We start from the raw sequence: 20,695 nt of genomic DNA, 5'->3' as shown, positions 1-20,695 counted from the left end.
GTAATGTCCCTCTTGTATTGAAGCTCCGACATGAGAAATTGTTCCGCCGGTCGTGATTTGCACTGACACAGGAAGAGCAGTGAACTGAGACACTGGGAGCTTCCGCTTCAAACAAGCTTAAAATATAGACTTATTTAATTTTTTTCAGAACAATTTCTCCTGTCAGGGCTTCAATACAGAGCAGAGAGAGAGAGCAGAGCACGTGATATGAAACACGACCAGCGCATTAACGTGGCGGCATGTAACGCTCAACGCCGTCACGTAAATTAGCGGGTTAACCCGGGTCTGGCGTTTCCACTGCAAGCCGATCGGAGCCGAGCCGAATTAAAGCCGATTTTAACCCGCGCTGCCCCTAAATTACCCAGGATGCCTCAGTCACTCTCATTTGCATAAAGATGCCGCTCTGGTCTATGCCAGAGCGATAGATATATCTATGTTATATATGTTATATCTATCACTCTGGTCTATGCCAAGAGCCGGCCCTGGATACAACAACATGACATGGCGGATGAGTCAGACGTGCTGTCATGTTGATTTGAGCACGTCCTAAATGTCTTGTTGACCAATCAGATTGCTTGGTTGGAACTACTTGTTGTATAATCTGAGGCTGAAATCAGTAGCTGGGTATGATGCGACAGTTAGCATCCATTAACGTTGTTTGGTAGCTATTTGAAGATTGACAGGTGAAATTTGGCAAAGCTCAGCAAGAAACTGACTCTTTACAGCCATATTCAACACTAGTGTAACAACAGTGATTAATTGCATAATCTAATCTCAAATGGAGTACTTTTACACACTCATGTTAGCTGTTTAATCATGGATTATGATATCATCGTTCTTTTCCGATGAAATATGATTCATTTTCACTTTTTAGACTGTTACACACATGTCCATAAAATCATGAGCTGAATAACAGCAAGACACCTATACTTCACAATGTCAAATTCAAGACTATAGTCTCTTGTTTTTGTTATAAATGAACAATGAATTTAGGCTAGCACTATCGCAAATGTTAACCTCCCCACCACCACCACCAATCGCGGCCCATCTCGCTATCTCAGGTGGCCCTCATAAAAAGGCTTTGTCTGACATCACTGGTAGACATCTGCCAGTGACTTGAACTAAACCCGATGAAGGTGCCTGAAGCAATGGTATAAAAGTTAAAAAAGCAGCCCATAATAAGCACAGAGCTTTGAGAGAGAAGTCAATTAAGTAGCCTACAACAGGGAGCATCAGGAGGAATAAAGCCTGACCTGAGAACTGTATGAAACTGTTTGTGTAAATGTGGCACAATCTGATCTGAGAACAGCTTCAAGAGCTGGTTCTAAAGTCTGTGTGTGTGTGACTGACTTGACACATGAGCTGCATCCTGTATCAGTCTGATTTAGCGTGTGTGTGTGTATATAAACATGTTAACGAGCTCCAGGTGGATTGTTTATAAAGTTAACAAGCTCTGGTTCAGAGGTTACCACGGCAACTTGAGGTGGTTGCCAATGACTATAGGGGCCCCCCAGGCTGAGGCAGACATAAACGTTGAGAAAAAGAGCGATTTTCTGAGGCTGCACTGGTCTTGCATTAGGCTTACTCTGACAAACTGTAACTCCTATCAGAAAAAAAACACAGATCAACAGTGCTGTAAGGACTTCCTGAAAAATTTGGTATGATTTGGTGTTTCTACTTTCTACAGTAAATATTTTACAGACACTTGCAAGTTTAAAACAGGGGTCCGTTCTGCTTCTCTCAGAAAATCTTTGTATTGGAGTCAATGAGGAGCAGAGACAGATGTGGCCGCACTTAGAGGCTGCCAATTCAAATTCTGTAAATCTCTCTGATATTTTGAGCACACTGTGAGAGACGCAACAAATTTGTCTACAAATTTGGAAAAAATCATGTGTGTAGAGTGTAAATTGTGGCCGGGCCGAGTGTGGAAAGAGAAAATTTTTTCTGGGCTCTCTCCCACTCTAACCGATGATGTCACGCATTCTGACACGAACATTCCGTGGAATACACACCCATTATAATCTCATAATTTCTCCAAAAATGATCATGGTCATTGATCAGGGATTGATCAAAAACTATACGACCTATCAAAACGTGGAATAATACACCAATACACAAGACTTGTGTCTACTGTTTAAAGTTCAAATGAAGTCTCTAGGTGAAAGTATGCCTGAGCAGTAGACGTTTGTAAAACTCCAATGATTGTTCTTTTTCGCTCTTTTTTTTTCGCCCGTCCCATTGACTTCAATGCAAATTTTTGCGCAGTTTTTGACTTACGTCGCAAAAAATTTGTTAACTGTTGAGAAAAAGTAATAGCACACGGATCCCGATCGCACCGCACGTTTTGATATTGTCAAAGTGACATAGCAATGCACAACCAAATATTTCAAAATTCCACAAAATAACAAAATCAAATTGTTAGCAGTAGTTGTTAGCAGAAAAACCCAGCATATTCTTGTTGCCCTGCTGCTCCTCTTACAAGTATACACAACTTACTATTTACTGCACTGTAACACTAACATATGAGATGTACTCAACATGCGTAAATTGCGTCAGAGCTACTGCCACACACTGCTGTGTTTTGAATTTGGGTTAGGGTTAGCAGCAACGGTTTGGGCCACATTCTTACATACAGCTCCTTTAAACATTAAACTCAAAACTTCAGAGAAAATGGTATTCCAATTTAAAATGAACAGACCCTTAATTTCTTTGGTTTAAAAAAAAAAAGATGTTTCCACCAAGTACAAGACCAGAAAGAGATGATTTTTACAGAATTTGCTACACTTTGATAAACAATGAACATTTTTATTGTGGTGGAATGAGCTGGAACTCTGCAGCCTCAGTTACCACTGTCATTTATTTGTAGCATTCATGAACAATCCATTTCATACAATTTTAAAATCATAAACTTTAACAAAATATTTTACATGTGAAATTCATTTTCACTGTGTTTTGAAGAGCTGTTACAGTTCAATAACTGCAGCCTCACACATACACTGCTGCTGCCTTCAGTAACAGTCCTAAGTTTACGTGCACTCCTACGTCTGTTCTTGCCAGAAACATCATTGACGGCCACAAAAACTTCAACTATACGTTTACTCTCCTACGTTGATTCTTGTGTACACGCAAAGATCTTCCTGTTGACAAAATGGCTCATCACAAAACTGCAACTAAATGATTTAAGGTGTCTTAAGACTACCTACTGCCTTACATTTACTCCACACACACTACAAGAAAATGGTTTAACTTCTGTATGGACTTTCATGTGCCTCTCAAGACAACAACTGAAGTTTCCCTCCTTGATGGGATTTCATGTGCAGCCAAATTCTCCAACTCCATAAATGTTTTCCCCCAAACACTGCAACCAAATGGCTTCGCTTTTGAATGGACTCTTGTGTGAAACAAAAGATTTTTCTTCTTGGTGAAGCCTTTCCCACAAATAGCACAATTAAATGGTTACCCACGTGTGGAGTCTCAAGTGATATTTCAAATAGTTTCGATGTCTAAAATGTTTCCCACATGTAGGACATTCAAATGGTTTCTCTCCTGTATGGATCTTCATGTGCTCTCTAAGACTCCATCTTTGACGAAATGTTTTACCACAGGTAGGACATTCAAATGGTTTCTCTCCTGTATGGACTCTTATGTGATCTGTAAGACCTGTTCTTGAACTAAATGTTTTACCACAGGTAGGACAGTCAAATGGTTTCTCTCCTGTATGGATCTTCGTGTGTTCTTTAAGATTATGTCTGTGACTAAATTGTTTACCACAGGTAGCACAGTCAAATGGTTTCTCTCCTGTATGGATCCTCATGTGTTTTATAAGATTACCTTTTCGGCTAAATTGTTTCCCACAGGTAGCACAGTCAAATGGTTTCTCTCCTGTATGGATCCTCATGTGGTCTTTAAGACTCCCTCTTTGACTAAATTGTTTACCACAGGTAGCACAGTCAAATGGTTTCTCTCCTGTATGGATCCTCATGTGTGTCCTCAAATCCGGGGGTCTGCTAAATGTTTTCCCACACTCTGAGCAGCTGTGAGACTTCTTACAGTGAGACTTCTTACCAGTGTTACATTCTTCATCACTTACATGAACAGCTTCACTGTTCAAACCAGACTCAGGTGCTCTGGTTTCTCTCCAGTCATCATCACAGTCTTCACTCTCAGAGGACAACTCTGAGACCTCATCATCTGTATCTGGTTGAAGATCTTCATGTTGATCTGAGTTCCTGGCTGGTTCAGATCCTCCACAGTCGTCTCTATCGGCCTCTATCTCTACCTCTATCTGTCCAGCTGAGCTGCTGGATGGAGGCTCTGCCTCAGTTGGTCTTTGATGAGGTTGTAGGGACTGAGGTTTCTCATCCTCACTCTTTGCATGAACAGAAGTGAGGGGGAACTCTGGTGTGGTCGGTAGTTCCTCCTTTTCTTCTTTAACATGTAGACTCTCTGGGTTCTCCTGATCCAGAATAGAGGTCAACTCAGGTGGATCCTCTGCTTCAATCTTCAATAGGTGCTGATCACCTGCAGAAACAATGAAACACATCATGAACAACAGTGTCTTCATACTGTCACTCATAACTGGTGTCTCTATGAACCCCAATGATCTTCTCAGTGGACACTAGTCTGAGCTCAAGGAATTTTGCTCCTGCTATGAGCCTCTGATTGGCCGGAGGTCTCAGAGCTACTTTTTACTCTTACTTGAGTGGATTTTTTCACCAGTACTTTTACTTTTGCTCAAATAAAACTTAATCAACGTAACAGCACATAGCACATAGATAGATAGGGCTGGGCGATAAAACAATCTCGATTCGGGATCGTGATAAATATTTGATTGATTTCGATAATCGGCTATGGTCATATTTCCTTGATATCACATGACAGTCAAAAGCACGACAGCAGCCTGTCACTCTACCGTCTGATACTCTGCCTACTGTACTGAGCGTACTGTAGAGTTTGTTTGAGCTGCAGCAGCTGCAGCTAAAGGGAGGAAGGATAAAGTGAAAGCTGTAAAAGAGGGAGGAAATGAGTGGAGTGGTCACAAAAGCCGTTTTCCCACTAAAATTAGCGAGTCGACGCAGGTTTTTTTTAACGTGGGTCGACCCGCTAACAATCGGCATTTGGCCCCTTTCCCATTGACCAAAATGAGCCGAGTCTGACCCCCCGCTGGAAGATCAGACAGAGCATAAACCTGTCGCCCCGCTCTCATCTGCGGTGCAAGAAACAGGTACGTGGTACGTGATATGAGACATGACCGGCGCGATGACGTGGCGTCACGTAATGCTTAGCGTCATCACGTAAATTAGCGGGTTGACTCATAGACTGTAAAAAGAATGGACGTAGCATCCGTGACGTCACCCATTGGTTTTGGGGAGTCGTTTTTGTGACTCAAATATGGCGGCCTGAACAGCGCCATGTTGGATTGGCCGGCCGAGAACCCGCCCACTGGCCTCGAAGCAGCTGTCCACGGAGCTGCTCGGACCTGTCACTCAACGTTTCCGCGCCCTAATTGGCGAGAATTTTACATAATAATAGTAAAACGGTAGAGTGTGTGCGGGGGTAGAAACTATCGGTTGAGACCAAAAAAATAACATGTACCAGGCTGTAAATATGTTTTTTTAGGATGTAAAGTCGGCTATTTTAACATGGGGCTCAATTGGAGTTGCTCCCTTCTGGAGCCAGCCCACAGAGGCCGCCGGGGTACTGCAGCTTTTTGAACGCGGAAGTGGTCTTCACTTGTATAACCCACAACTCCCCCCTTGGTTGACCGCATGGATCTACCCGGGTCTGGCTTTCCCCACTGCAAGCCGATCGGAGCCGAGCCGATTAAAGCCGATTTTAATCCGCGTCGCTTGCCGAGTCGGCCGATTGTTAGCGGGTTTAAACAGGTTTTTTGACCAGTGGGAAAGGAGTAAAGGTGGAGGAGAAAAGTCCGACTGTGAAAACACTGAGCTGCTCGTGACGCTTATTCTGCTGTAATGCGGTCTCTATGTTTGCTCATGTATGCTGTGAAGAACATGCACTCGGCTCCTATGCAGGGTAACAGTGTGTGTGTTTATGTCTGTGTGTGTCACACGCACACACACACACACACACGGACCGGTTATGCTCTAACTAGTGTTATTATCTGCGATCTCGTGCCTACAACAGAAACACACCAGTGCTGACCAGTACAACAGCACTCCCTCTCGTGTGATATTGCTTAAGTATAGGTGTTTTATTGTTTATTATTTGTGTTCTTGTTTCATTTTGGCACGTTAGGGGCACCTGAGATTATATAGGTAGGCTTATGTTAAGGGACCAGCATGCACCTGCGTGGGCAAATGGATTTTTAAAGCAGAAGTTAAGCCATCCAGTCGTTTTGGCTAACTTAGATGGAGTTAGCAGTCCCCGCCCTCGTCCCTACGTCACCACATTCACGCGCATCCCTTGGCTGCACACACAGAGAGGACCGCCCCTTTATGCCGTTCTCTCTCCTCATTGGATAAAGGTTGTAGGATACAAGGAAAGTTTTCTCCTCGGCTTACAGCAGAGCAGAGTGACTGACAGACCCGTGTTTCAGACCAAACACTCTATATAAGTTTTAGTTTAGTTTAGTTTATTTAGATCCCCATTAGCTTTTGCCACGCAGCAGCTATTCTTCCTGGGGTCTTTTCATCATAATAAATGACAAATGCAAACCATTAACACACAACACATTAATAAATAAAACAGAAAATACATACAGAAAACACATACTCAATACAAAAACAAAACATCCAAGACAAACACTTAACATATGTTACCCGCTCCTACATTGAATCACTACACAACAAGAATACCAGGACCCAATTTACAAATAGGCTACTGATGGTCAAAATTGCGAGCAAAATAATAATCTCTTAGTTTCATTTTAAAACTAACCATGTTTCTTTGTTGTATAACATCATTCGGAAGGGCATTCCACTCCTTCATAGCTTGATATAATACTGTACCTTGAGAGAGTGCCCTGGGTAAAATAAAATAACCTCCAGCAGCATGTCGAGTTGAATAATTATGTATGTTTGAACTAAAAGACAATTTTCTATACAAAATGTATGGCATTTTAGTTGTTATTATATTTTTAAGAAAAACCATCAACAAATATGACAATCTGTGCTTAACATCCAGCCAACCAAGACTGGCATGCATTTGACAAATATTCAACCTTATTCCACACATAAGTGCAACACGTGCTGCTTTATTTTGTATAAGTTGCAGTTTTCTGATGTTGGCTAGTGAGGTATTGGACCAAACAACTGTACAATAATCCATATGTGACAAAACCAGTGCTTGAATGACTTGTTTAGTAATTTGTGTTGTTAGATATTTAGAGCATCTCCTAATCATTGAAAGAATGTTTCCAATTTTGGTTATTATCCTCTTAATATGCATGTCCCATGATAATGTACGATCTATGATGATTCCTAATAATTTTACCTCTTTCACATGTTTAATTAATTTGTTATTGATCATCACATTAAGCTCTGGGTTTGAACGCAGTGAATAGTTTGATCCAATAACCATACTAGTTGACACATTCAAAATTAATCCATTACAGTTAACCCACTCAGAAACCAACTTCATTTCTTCACTTAAATTTCTATTTAATCCATCAATAGTTCTTTCAGCTAAATAAATTGTCGTATCATCGGCATACATTGTCATGCGAGCTGTTTTTAATGCCAAGGGAAAATCATTGGTGAAAATTGAGTACAAATGAGGTCCAAGGCAACTTCCTTGGGGTACTCCATGTCTTACTTGTTTTAAACCTGACTCACTTCCATTGAAATAAACCATTTGCCATCTCTCACTCAAATAACTTTTCAGTCCCTCCAGGATTTCGCGGGCTTTTTTTGTGATTGTTGCGGCCTAAAATGCCTGAATTTGCGGCCACATTTTGAAAAAATTGCGGTGAATGTTGCGATGTTTTAAGCCCTTTTGTTGCGATTAAATTGCGGGAGACAGCGAAAGTTGCAAAAAAAAGTTGCAGTTTTGTTCTGAATAATTAAAAATCAAAGGAAAATTGAAAATTTTGAAATGTCACAAATTAATGTGATGTGTTATGTTATGTCATGTTATACCAGCAATTTTCCACTTGTTAAGAAAGGCACAGGAAAATTATATAGAGTTGAAAGTTGTTTTACTTTTAATTAAAATGTCTGTTTAAAAATCGTGGTAAAAGAACTGTTTTATTAAAACAGTCCAGTTTTTGAATAAAAAGGGGAGGGTGGCTACTCAAGTCCAGGGCCAGGGCCTTAGGATGGGGGAAGGGGCACCTGGCCGCCGGCTGCTCCACTCCGGCCCTGCAGTGGCGCACTCACTGGATTCCCCCTCGGGGTTGACACAGCCTCGGGTGGTCAAGCAGGACAGCTCACACACTCAACACGTTCAACTCAGCTTGTGTTCCTTTACTTATCACTTTGTGCACGTTGTATCAAGTTTCTTGCCGTCAGCCCAGCCACGCTGTTCCTCCGTGGACTCACTTTCAACCACCGCTCCGTCCAGACTCGCACTCTCTGCTGTGTAACTCGCGGAAAGCACCGACAATTGGTCTAATTTGCGGAAAAGTTGCGGTGATTGTACAAAATTGCAAGATCGCAAAAATTCGCGGGGATTGGCTGAATTTGCGTTAATTGTTGCGATCGCAACATCGCGAATTCCTGGAGGGACTGACTTTTAATAATTAACAAAGCTGATGATGAAAACCCATAATGTTTCAGTTTTGCCAATAATAATTCATGATCTAGAATATCAAACGCTGCCGAAAAATCCAGGAAGACAGCTCCTATCATTTTCTTTTGGGTGATTTCATTACACCAGTCATCTAACATTTGTGTCATAGCTGTTGTTGTAGAATATTTTTCCCTGTAAGCATGCTGAAAATCTGTAAATAAATAATTATTAGAAAAATATGACTGAATCATACACAATTTTTTCCATGATTTTACTCAAAATTGGCAATAAACTGATAGGTCGACTATTTGACTCAGAAAACTGCAACTTTTTGTTTTTGGGAATTGGTATTATTTTTGCAATTTTCCATCCTTGAAGCCATATATTTTTAGTCAAACATAAATTAATTATATGTGTTACCACTGGGGCCACAATACCAACAATAGGTTTCAATAACCTTCCATCAAGAAAATCAACCCCAGGTGACTTATTCTTACAATTCATTAATAATAACTCAACTTTTGAAACTGTAACAGTCTTGAAATCAAAGATACATTCTTTACCTTCCATAATTTGGTTAATTAGTCTATCTGCGAGGTCAGTATCATTATGCTGTACAGTACTTTTTAACTTATCGATTTTATTAATGAAATAATTATTCAAATGATTAGCAATATCCTTGGGTTTGGTCAAGAACTCTCCTCCAGTTTCTAAGTAAGATGGTGAAGACTTGGTGTGGCCCTTAACTAAAACATTTAGTGTACTCCATAATCTTTTACTATCGTGCTTCATTTCCTGAACTATGTTATCATAATATTCTTTTTTTCTCCTCCTATTTAACTTTGTAACAAAATTTCTTAATTTACAATAAATTTGCCAGTCTGATTTAATACCAGAAGATAAAGCAATCTGTTTTGCCTGATGTCTTTCAATCATATGTTCTTTTGTTTCTCTGTCCAACCATGGTGAGTTAACAGTCCTCACTGTGGCTTTTCTCACAGGTGCATGTTGATCTATAACACCTGTTAATGTATCATCAAAAACTTTAAAGGCAGCTTCAGGATCTTCAAGCAACAGAATATTTGATATCTTAGCATTTGAAACATCTCTTACATATTTTTCTTCATCAAATGCTTTAAACGACCTCTTCTTAATTATTCTCTTGGGCACCTTTGTTTTCCTAACTATTGCAATTAGATTGTGATCGCTGCATCCTATAGGCATAGATATAGCTTTGGAGCAGATCTCAGGTGTATTTAAATAGAGATGATCAATACAAGTGGCCACTCTCCTGCCATCATTATTAAAGCTAATTCTTGTTGGTTTATTCATTGCTTGAGTCAATCCTGAAGCTGCACATATATCAACCAATTTCCTTCTCATTGGACAGGACAACAACTCCCAGTTTACATTAATATCTGCCATAAAATATAATTCAAGATTTGTACAACAAGCAGAGTCAAGCATTTCACACATTTTATCTAAATATTCACAATTAGCACTGGGGGGTCTGTAACCACATCCTATAAGTATAGGCTTGAGATGCTTTAAGTGTACTTGCAACCAAAGAACTTCAATGTCAGTTTGCATCAAATCATGTCTTATTCTTACAGGTAGGTGGCGCTGCACATGAATGCAGATCCCACCTCCATAAGCATTTCTGTCTTTCCTATAAATATTAAACCCCTCTATCATCAGTGATGTGTCCTCAAATGTAGAATCTAAATGCGTTTCAGACACGGCTAAAATATGAAAATTATTTGACAAGATTATGTTCTCCACTTCATTTAATTTATTCCTAATACTACATATATTTATATGGGCCATTTTTAGGCCTAAGTGATTGCTGTCGGAAGATAGAACTATTTAAGGCTTAAGGCTATTTAAGATAGAACTATTTAAGACTTATATTAACACAAATCCGCTTACTTCTGCTTTAAAAGGAGTGTGAGAGGCACAGAGGAAATTTGACATTTTCTGCATACACCACAACCCATGGTGCAGCAGTGGCCCTTTAAATTTTATGATTTGAAATTTGATTTGGAACTTTTCTTTGTTTTTTGACAAACGGCTACAATACCATTACTCTTTGTAGAACTTGTTGAGTGTGTCCAACATGTCCTGTTAGGTTACCAGTGGTTAAATCCTGAATTGTAATACTTCAATCATAAAATGTACTACTAAACTTTAAGTCTGTGTGTGATGAAGACACGATTAATCTAAAGCATAGTGTCTTACGTCTAACCACAGAGCAAAGAACGTGTGGGGAAAATAAACCTTTCATCTGTTGATTTTGGTGATGGCTCCAAAAACAGGACTAACTAACATATGGGAATAAATTCAAATAAAAAAGATAAATTGTTAACTTGCTAATCGATAATAGCTAACTTAAGTCAATTTACAGAGTAAGTCGCCTCAACTAAGACCTTAGATTTTGTAAATTCCTGTAGTAGCCTACAATTGTTGATAGACACATAAAAGTTAAAAGATAATGTAGTACAACATGTCCTCTTTCTTTCTCTACAAACCACAACTTTGATGTCTATGGATTTAAACCTGAATCACCAACCGGTTTTGTTGAGGACGACTCTTGGCTGCAGGAGAACATCCAGCAGGTTCCTCTGCCGCTCGATCTCCTGTCTGAAGCCCGAAGCCTCCGCCTCGTATCCGGCTACGACTCTGTCCACGGCCAAGAAGATTTCCTGGGAGACGGCGGTGAGTCTGTCGGTAACGAATCCTCTCAGAAACTCCACCTCAGACATTTTACTCCAACTCTTTGTTGCTCCTGAGAGGAGACCTGGAGGAGACCTGGAGGAGACCCGTTCCCCGCTGCTGGACTCCATAGACTGTAAAAAGGACTCTCTTCCAGTTTGGGCTCGCACGTGCATAGATCATGGATGTAGGCTAATTGGCATAATCAAAGACGGTTTATGAACCGAGACCCCCCATGACCAGTCATCTTCTTATACAGTCTATGGTCAGCTTCCTGTATGTCACGTGGTAGTATGTCTCTGCAGCTGCAGACCGGAGACCTGCACGTTCAGACCCCGGTTTTTGACAGTGCCACCTACTGGTTGACTGTAAAACTGCAACTTCACAGTCTGGACCGTCCCTCGACCGTCCTTATGGATTTTCGAAATTAAAGTTGAAATAAAACACCAAGAATCTAATGGTTTGTGAGGTTTGGATTAGGCTACTTTTAAACTTTTTAAAAATCTTTTGGACTAAATAAATACAATCCAAATAAAACACCAAGATCTAATTGTTTGTGAAGCTTGGAACACTTTTAAACTTTATAGAAAGATTTTTGGACTACATAAATAATTAACCTGCAATGCAATGACATGCTTTTAAATGTTCTATTGCATGGGGTTATAATGACAAAACAGTCATAAAATAGCCTACAATGAAATGAAATGGTTTCAAATGTTTTATTGCACAGACTTTCACAAATAGCCTTTATATATCCTTCTTTCCTCATCTGCCTTTCCAGCCTCCTGCAGAACTCGTCCACTTCACTGAAACAGACAAAGTGATAAATACTGGAATAGAAGAACCATCAATGTACTCAGAAATTCCTATTCTCTCCTCTTACCTTTGATCGACAGCAGGCCCTGCCAGGAAGACCTGCTCTGCCTCCTCCCAGAACCTCACAAATAAACTGAACCTCATCAGTGTATTTCACTGTTGCTTGAGTTCTGTCTAGCAGTGACTTAAGATGGGTGAAGAGGGTCTTCTGTTCCTCTTCACTGTCCAGCTAAACTAGGACCTGTTTCATCACTGCCTGAAATAGGCCTACTGACTATAAATGGCAGTAATACATAATGGCATACATTTATATAACATTGCATATACACAAATGCATATCCTAAAGCTAACAAAGGAGCTAGTTAGTTCAGTGTTGAGTGATACAATTTCTGAGAATAATCCTAACAAAGGGGTTGTTGTGGCAGTGTGCCTTTTTTTTAATTTTAGCACTAGTAGCTAATGAGAAAATGTAAACAATTTGAAAACTACCATCAAATGCTGCTCAGCTCCTTGTGAGTGCACAATGAAGTCCACCAGTGCCTTTTCAGCCTCAGTGCGACCACTGACTGCTTGAATGTGGAACTTGAGTAGCGAGGCCACTCTGTCGAGGCACGGGTGGCAGGTCTCCCTTAATAAGGCTTTTGGCCTCAGTTGTCCAGAATGCAAACCGCTGCCCGTGACTTAAAAAGAAGCAAAACATTAATCCAAATTATGAAATTTGGAAAAGTTAAATAATTGGTGCACAACTGACATGTATAAATATTCCTTTTATTTTGATCCTCCTAAGCCATAACTAAAGAGGCAACTACCGGTCTGTTATTTTAGCCAGATGTTCAACTAGCTTAGCGAATCACTTGTTGATCATTGAGTGTTATTAACAAAGATTGGAACATGTTTTAGGATTGTCATACCCTTCTATTCTGAAACGCTCCATTAGAAGAAGGCAACACCACTCCCTGATCAAAGGCATGTCCATCTGAAAACGTGTGCCAGTGGTGAGAAGAATTTTTTTATCTCATAATGATTATTTTCTGAAGAAGAATAGTATGTTGCCACATATACACCAACTGTAGGATACCAAATTTCTTGCTTGTTTAAAGTGATAGTTCACCCCAAATTCAAATTTCACTCATTATCTACTCACCCTCAAGTGGACTAAGGGCTGGGAGAAGTTTCAGAGTCCTCCGTGCCTTCTCTGAGTTACAGCAGGGCTCCGTGCAGCACTGCATGTCCATGACGGTTGCGAATGGAGCTCACTTTTCTTCGTCCAAAAAGACACACCAAAAAACATCCAAATACCTCCATGCTGCTCGTCTGTAATGTCCCTCTTGTATTGAAGCCCCGACATGAGAAATTGTTCCGAAAAAAATTAAATAAGTCTATATTTTAAGTTTGTTTGTAGCGGAAGCTCCCCGTGTCGCTCTGCCGAAATCTTGCACAATTTGCGGAGCTGTGAATTGGGTGTCAATGCAAATCGTGCAAGATTTGGATGGACCAGGAAGAGCAGTGCTGGGAGCTTCCGCTCCAAACAACAATTAAAACATATACTTTTTTTTTTTTTTCGGAACAATTTCTCATGACTGATATAATGTATTGAAAGAGAATGTACCATGATATGAACCTTCTAGCCACTAGGTGTCCCGTTTTTCTCAGCATCTGTAGCCTACCTCAGAGTGAGGGCAGGGCAGGCACATGCAACTAAAGCTGCCAAGGGCCCAACACAGGGAGAGGGACACAGGGGAGGGCCGTCACAAATCAATAATCAAAGCATTTGTCTTTCTCTGTAGTTTTGTTAGTACATAATTAGCACAATAAACTGTTACCAATGGTATAAATAAATAGTTTGGTTGATTTTGTTTTTGTATCTAAAACAATTTCAGAGCTGAGTTGCCCCGTTGAGTGGTGAAAATGGTTTAATCCACTCCTGCACTGAGTGGACTGGTTCACTCCTCTTTAGTGTCACATGATCAACACAGCATACACTATTGTTTGAGGATCTTTCAGGGTTAAAGTCCCTCCATACTCAGCACTGTTTAACTGATACATTGATAAGTAACAGCTCTTTTTATGTGAATTTACAGACTCTTTAACATCTGCTCATAACTGTACAGGACTTGCAGAAGAAGGTGAGAGCAACTCATATGTCCTAACAGCACTTCTGACACTGCAGTTCTTACGACAAACACATACAACTTTGATTAGTACTGTAGTTTAACATTTTTCTTCGATTCATGCTCTGGTGAAGTTGGGAGTAGTGTCGTCTTCCTCCTGATTGGTGGTACAGTATACCTCTTAAACTAACTTGCAATGCTCCCAACAAGAAGATTTTAAAGTGAAGAAGGAACCATTTACTTACAGAACTTTATTTTGCAGGTTAAAGTCAGGCAGTAGAACTTAGACCTAGTTTTTAAAACAGTGGAGTTTGGCGACCTCACGGGTGAGTTACATGGATGAAAATATACATATATTCCTGCTACAGTTTCATCAAAAGGTAACACAATGACTGCATGTACAACTATTTTGGTCATGGGTTTGAAACACTTCATAATATTGTTTACAGCTAGTTAGATATGGCTAGTGAGTCCGGGCCTCCAAGTTTTATATCCTGGGGAAAGAAAACACACCCTTGGACTAATGCACTGGGACTAAGGCTACATAAATGACACTGATGCTGAAAACTTAAAGGGATAGTTCACCCAAAATTCAAATTTCACTCATTATCTACTCACCCTCATGTCGTCTAAGGGCTGGGAGAAGTTTCAGAGTTATCCGTGGCTTCTCTGAGTTACAGGGGGTCTCGGCGTAGCAGTGCATGTCCATATAACGGTTGCAAATGGATACCAACTGTCTTCGTAACAAAAAGACACACCAAAAAACATCCAAATACCTCCATAGTGCTCGTATGTAATGTCCGTCTTGTATTGAAGCCCCGAAATGCGTCCAAATTGGAGGAACCAGGAAGAGGAGCTTCCGCTACAAACAAGCTTGAAATATAGACTTATTTAATTTTTTTCGGAACAATTTTGCATTTCGGGGCTTCAATACAAGACGGACATTACATACGAGCAGCATGGAGGTATTTGGATGTTTTTTTGGTGTGTCTTTTTGTTACGAAGAAAAGTGGTATCCATTTGCAACCGTTATATGGACATGCACTGCTACGCCGAGACCCCCTGTAACTCAGAGAAGCCACGGATAACTCTGAAACTTCTCCCAGCCCTTAGTCCACATGAGGGTGAGTAGATAATGAGTGCAATTTGAATGTTGGGTGAACTGTCCCTTTAAAAAAACTTTGGGAGAAAGGGGGTCATCTGGCTGACTGGTGTTTGACCTGATAGTCTCCACTGCACCTGCCCTAGTTTCTGCACTTGGGTCCTCCCCACCTCTCTGGATAGGTCCAGTCCCATAGTGGAGTGAAAACAATAAAACTAGGACTCTTTAACACAGCAGTGGGTGAAATGAATGCCCCTGCAATTCACATTTAAAACAAAGAGGAAACTTACCACTAATGTTGGTGATTCCTTGATCCCACTGTCAGGTTGAAAAACTTTTTCCTCTCTAAACAAGTGCTCAGTAATGGTTGGACGTGTGGCGGTGGTCTGAGCGGGCAGTTCAGGTCTGGTCTGTATCAAGACCTGTGTGGATAAGGGTCTGGAGCCCGTGTTCTTTGAAAGCAGTGATGACGTTGGCGGCCTGTGGAGATTTATGGTGAGTTAGATCATCCCACATATTCATCCTACATTCGTTTTGCATCCAAGATATATGAGCAAAGCATTATGTAGCATTTCCACAAGCAAGGTGGTACATGTCCTTACCAACGATGGTCTCTCTGTGTCCACAGGAGTCTCCTGAACCAGAGCGATCCAGCATCTATCGCTCCTTGGTGGTGAACACCTCAAAGGAGATGATGTGTTTCAGTGACTTTCCCGTGCCGGCTGAATTACGAACTACATGTATAACTCCCATCTCCTGCAGTACTTCAGACTCTATGCTGAGCACTTTAACCTGCTTAGATACATTCAATTAGGTTATTGCTGTTTTACCATGCCAACAGTGTTACTACCCTTACTTACCTTATATATTGTCATGTGAAATTGAAAATATCAATATGTTTCAATATGCACGTTCCTGATCCAGACCACAGTAAGGAGTGTTACACAGAGAGCAGATTTCTCTCTGTCCGGTCAGTGGGATGTAGTGACCATAAACAGAGATGGAGAGGAAGAGAGACACATCTTTGATGCGGTTCTGGTGTGTTCGGGTCTTTACACCCACCCGGCCTTACCCCTGTCAGACTTTCCAGGTCAGTAAAGTTAAATGTCACTGAAATTGATGAAAGACTGATTAAGTGGTTCATTCATACTTTGCTTTTTTTGAACCATCTGTATCTCTCCAGGATGAGACATTTTCTGGCAGGTGTTTTCACAGCTGGGAGTATAAAGATGCAGATGCCTGCAGAGGACAGAGGGTGCTGGTGGTTGGCATTGGGAATTCTGGAGGAGATATTGCTGTGGAGATCAGCAGATCAGCAGAGAAGGTGAAATAGAAAGAATTGAAAAGCTTTGCCTCCATTGCTTCTCGGAGTTAAGAAAGACAATGTGCTTTGAAGAACATTGTTACTTTTTATAGATCACAAATTATTTTCATCACAGGACATAAGCTCCATATTCTTTTCTCTGACAGACATTCCTCAGCACACGGAAAGGGGCCTGGGTGATTGGTAGGATGTCCACCAATGGTCTCCCTCTGGACATGACAGCTATCACCAGGGTCCACAGCATCCTCATGATGCTTCTACCCAGAGCTCTGATCAACTGGGCAGCAGAGAGAGCACTGAACCGCAAATACGACCACAGACTGTATGGACTGCAGCCCAGACACAGGTCACACAGTTTTTGTCAGTTCCTCTTGGCCTCATGACTCTGGGTTTCCTGCCATGCATTTTCAAACATATTTGTATACTTCATTATTTGTTTGCTAATACAAAAAAGGGGAAATGTTCAGTGTAAAACTGGAAAAAAAAATAATTTGTTCATCATCTCATGGCTCTCGTAGACTTTTGGACCGAAAACCTCTGATCAATGATGATCTTCCTGGTCGAATCCTTCAGGGGGCGCTTGTCATGAAGCCCAACCTGAAAGGGTTTGTGGATTCAGGAGTTGTATTTGAAGATGGTACAGTGGAGGAGAACATCGACGCTGTGGTCTTCTGTACAGGGTATAATGGAACCTTCCCATTCCTGCCTGCAGCTCTGTCTGAGGGCCCCCGGGGAGAGTTGACATTGTACAAGTAAATAATTTTTAATTAAATGCCTTATCTATTTATTTTCATACATTACTGCTGTAGAAACAACATTTAAGTTTAGTAAAACTTAAAGGGATAGTTCACCCAAAATTCAAATTTCACTCATTAGGCTATCTACTCACCCTCATGTCGACTAAGGGCTGGGAGAAGTTTCAGAGTTATCCGTGCCTTCTCTGAGTTACAGCGGGGCTCCGTGCAGCACTGCATGTCCATATGACGGTTGCGAACGGAGCTCACTTTTCTTCATCCAAAAAGACACACCAAAAAACATCCAAATACCTCCATACTGCTTGTATGTAATGTCCCTCTTGTATTGAAGCCCCAACATGAGAAATACAAAAAAAAATTTTTTTTTTAATTAAATAAAAAAATTAAATAAGTATATGTTTTAAGCTTGTTTGTAGCAGAAGCTCCCAGCACTGCTCTTCCTGGTCCATCGAAATCTCGCGCGATTTGCATTGACACCCAGTTCACGGCTCTGCAAATCACGCGAGATTCCAGCACAGCAACACTGGGAGCTTCTGCTACAAACAAGCTTAAAATATAGACTTATTTAATTTTTTTTGGAACAGTTTCTTATGTCGGGGCTTCAATACAAGAGGGACATTACAGACGAGCAGCATGGAGGTATTTGGATGTTTTTTGGTGTGTCTTTTTGGATGAAGAAAAGTGAGCTGTGTTCGCAACCATCATATGGACATGCAGTGCTGCACGGAGCCCTGCTGTAACTCAGAGAAGGCACGGAGGACTCTGAAACTTCTCCCAGCCTTTAGTCGACATGAGGGTGAGTAGATAATGAGTGAAATTTGAATTTTGGGTGAACTATCCCTTTAATTAAAAGTATGCCTTCCAAATTTACTGAACTATATTGTTATGTAAAGTCTGAAAAGTTAGATTGTTCACTCATGAGTAAGGATTTTAACCAAACTATCATTTCACAAATTGTTACATTAGAAGACTGTTTCCTCCTTCTCTGCAACGGCCCACACTGGCCATCATGGGACTTTTCCAAACTAAAGGACCAATCACGCCCATAGTAGAACTGCAGGCACGGTGGGCTGTGAAGGTCTTTACAGGTAAACACTCTATACACAGCTTACACACACACACACACACACACACACACACACACACACACACACACAGAATAGATGAGACGTGTCATTCTGTGCTGTTTACCTTCAAGGTTCAAGCCGTCTTCCATCTAGGACGGAAATGATGGAAATCACTGAGTCTGAGAGAAGGAAAAACATGAAAAGGTAAAATCATCCTCCTTACACTGATGACCCAGACATTAACATCATTAATGTTTCTCCTGTGGAAAGTTGATGCTCTCAAAACTCAAAACGTGTTTCGTTGACAACAATGAGAGAAACCCTCTCTTTATTTCCTCAGCTATCCGAGCCCAACGCAGGCTGCTCTTCAGGTAGATTACATCCCATACCTGGATTTCATGGCCAAGCAGGTCAGTTCACTTCAGCTTTGAATAACACTGTGCTACCATATTTATGTGCAGAAGACACAATCGTGTTGCATTTCCAATTACAGATAGGAGTTCGACCGAACCTACTGATGTTACTTCTGAGAGATCCTGCGCTCTGGGTCCAGGTGGTTTTTGGCCCCCTCACTCCGTATCAGTACCGCCTTACTGGGCCCGGTCTATGGGCCGGAGCCCAACACGCTATCCTTACTCAGTGGGAGCGGGTGGCTCAGCCTTTCACAACCAGAGCGGTAGCAGAACCAGAGAGCAGGGCGTCAGAGCTTTCTTCCCGGTGGCTGCTGACATTTGGAGGGAGTGTGATCATGGCTGTGCTGCAGGGAGCAGCTCAGATTCTGGACAGGAGCAAGAGTTTTCTGAGGGACACCTGGTTCACAGGTACAAGAACATGATAGAAAATGTGTCAACAGACACAAAAGTAAAGAGAGCAATTTGAAATAAACAGGTGTGGGATCTGTACAAAAATCATTTACTGTATTTCTGGTGTTTTCCAACAAAACAATCATGATTTTTATGAAAGACTTGTGAAGTAAAGAGAGGGAGGGGAGAACAGGGAAGTGGACTGCAGAATTTTATTATATACTGTATATATTTTTTTAAATATATACAGATATAATTATTCTTATATTTATTTTTGTCTGCACCCTAAACACCAAAATGAATTCTAAACATACTTAGCAATAAACACGGTTGTGATTGTGATGCTCTGTAACTGCACAGACTGATCTTGTCCTCCACCAGTCAGAGTGGTTTCACTTCTCCTTCCTCCTCACTCTCCAACACATGAATTAATTTCCTCATACAGGCAGAATCTTTAGAACCAGTTGTCTCTACTCGACACAGTGAATGCTGGATGTTTGAACCGTTCTGCAGACAGGTGTGAGTCAGCCATGTATAAGGATCACTCCCAAAGTGGATTACAGTAGAAGAAACAATAATAATGTCATATGGATGAGAACTTGTTGCCAAATGCAGAGGTAGCTAGTGTTGAAGATTTAAAAAAAGAAATACAATAAAATGGGAAATATTTTTTCCCAAAAAGTATCTATCCTGTTTCTTCTTTTCAGCCTTTCAGCTTCCTGCCCAGATCTGGTTGTGACCCTCTCACTGGTCCACCTCAACTGCGCTCATTCATCTCTCTGCCACTGTGTGTCACATAGATGCCATAATTGATAAACAGCAATGAAATGAAACAGCTTGTTCCTGATAACCATCTTTAAGACAAATGCTGGTTTGATGCTGAACTGCCGTCCCCTGTAACGATGCTGGTGCTCATCCAGCACATGTTTGAAATTCTTTCACTCAGCAAGGACTTGAACCTTTATTCACATGAAACTATTTAAACAAAACACTGAAAACAAGTTTTTTTCCACGACACCACTGCTGCAGTTTACAAAATTCAAACGGTTCACAAAGTAACATGCTTGCACATGCAAAACAGGTGGGATTCCTATTATCAGTTGTTTGACTTGTCTAACATGTTCTGAGAAGTCGTAGTGTACATCTGTGACAGTACGGTCCGTAAAGGATGATCATTAAACTTATACAGTTGAACTTAATAAAATGCACTAAGGGTTTGTTTGAATTATATTTTGTCTGCAGTGTTTATTGTATTCTTGGCAAACTACTGGGGATTTTTTCAAGTGGTGGTGGAGTTGCTAATAGTCTACAATA

General features: G+C 40.9%; 1 protein-coding gene and 1 pseudogene across 2 annotated transcripts; one reads left to right on the top strand and one right to left on the bottom strand.

Annotated features, from left to right (window-relative positions):
- Positions 1-3,320: 3,320 nt before the first annotated feature.
- Positions 3,321-11,534, bottom strand: LOC146988488 (uncharacterized). The gene is made up of 3 exons (XM_085775323.1): positions 11,261-11,534; positions 4,369-4,521; positions 3,321-4,221 (listed from the first exon to the last, which is right to left on the bottom strand). Exons 1-3 carry the CDS (start codon positions 11,532-11,534, stop codon positions 3,449-3,451), a joined length of 1,200 nt encoding a protein of 399 aa, XP_085631449.1. The 3' UTR covers positions 3,321-3,448.
- Positions 11,535-15,515: 3,981 nt separating this feature from the next.
- Positions 15,516-19,501, top strand: LOC146988487 (flavin-containing monooxygenase 5-like; annotated as a pseudogene). The gene is made up of 10 exons (XR_015035700.1): positions 15,516-15,927; positions 16,061-16,243; positions 16,352-16,525; positions 16,617-16,756; positions 16,903-17,102; positions 17,275-17,508; positions 18,478-18,599; positions 18,710-18,782; positions 18,919-18,988; positions 19,072-19,501. The product of XR_015035700.1 is annotated as a flavin-containing monooxygenase 5-like (transcript).
- The last annotated feature ends 1,194 nt before the right edge of the window (positions 19,502-20,695 follow it).

This window comes from Trachurus japonicus, chromosome 4 (genome assembly GCF_045865225.1).
Source record: "Trachurus japonicus isolate A0001 chromosome 4, Traja_1.0".
Taxonomy (NCBI): domain Eukaryota; kingdom Metazoa; phylum Chordata; class Actinopteri; order Carangiformes; family Carangidae; genus Trachurus; species Trachurus japonicus.
The sequence above is the reverse complement of the archived record's forward strand: the minus strand, read 5'-3'. Positions and strand labels throughout refer to the sequence as shown.

Bases quoted from the DNA above. Each gene is read 5' to 3' on its own strand.
- LOC146988488 (XM_085775323.1), bottom strand. From the start codon at position 11,534: ATGGAGTCCAGCAGCGGGGAACGGGTCTCCTCCAGGTCTCCTCCAGGT. The intron at 4,522-11,260 runs GTTGGTGATTCA...TTGTTTCTGCAG, and splicing joins AGTCGTCCTCAACAAAACCG to GTGATCAGCACCTATTGAAG. The intron at 4,222-4,368 runs GTGAGGATGAGA...CCAGGAACTCAG, and splicing joins CACTTCTGTTCATGCAAAGA to ATCAACATGAAGATCTTCAA.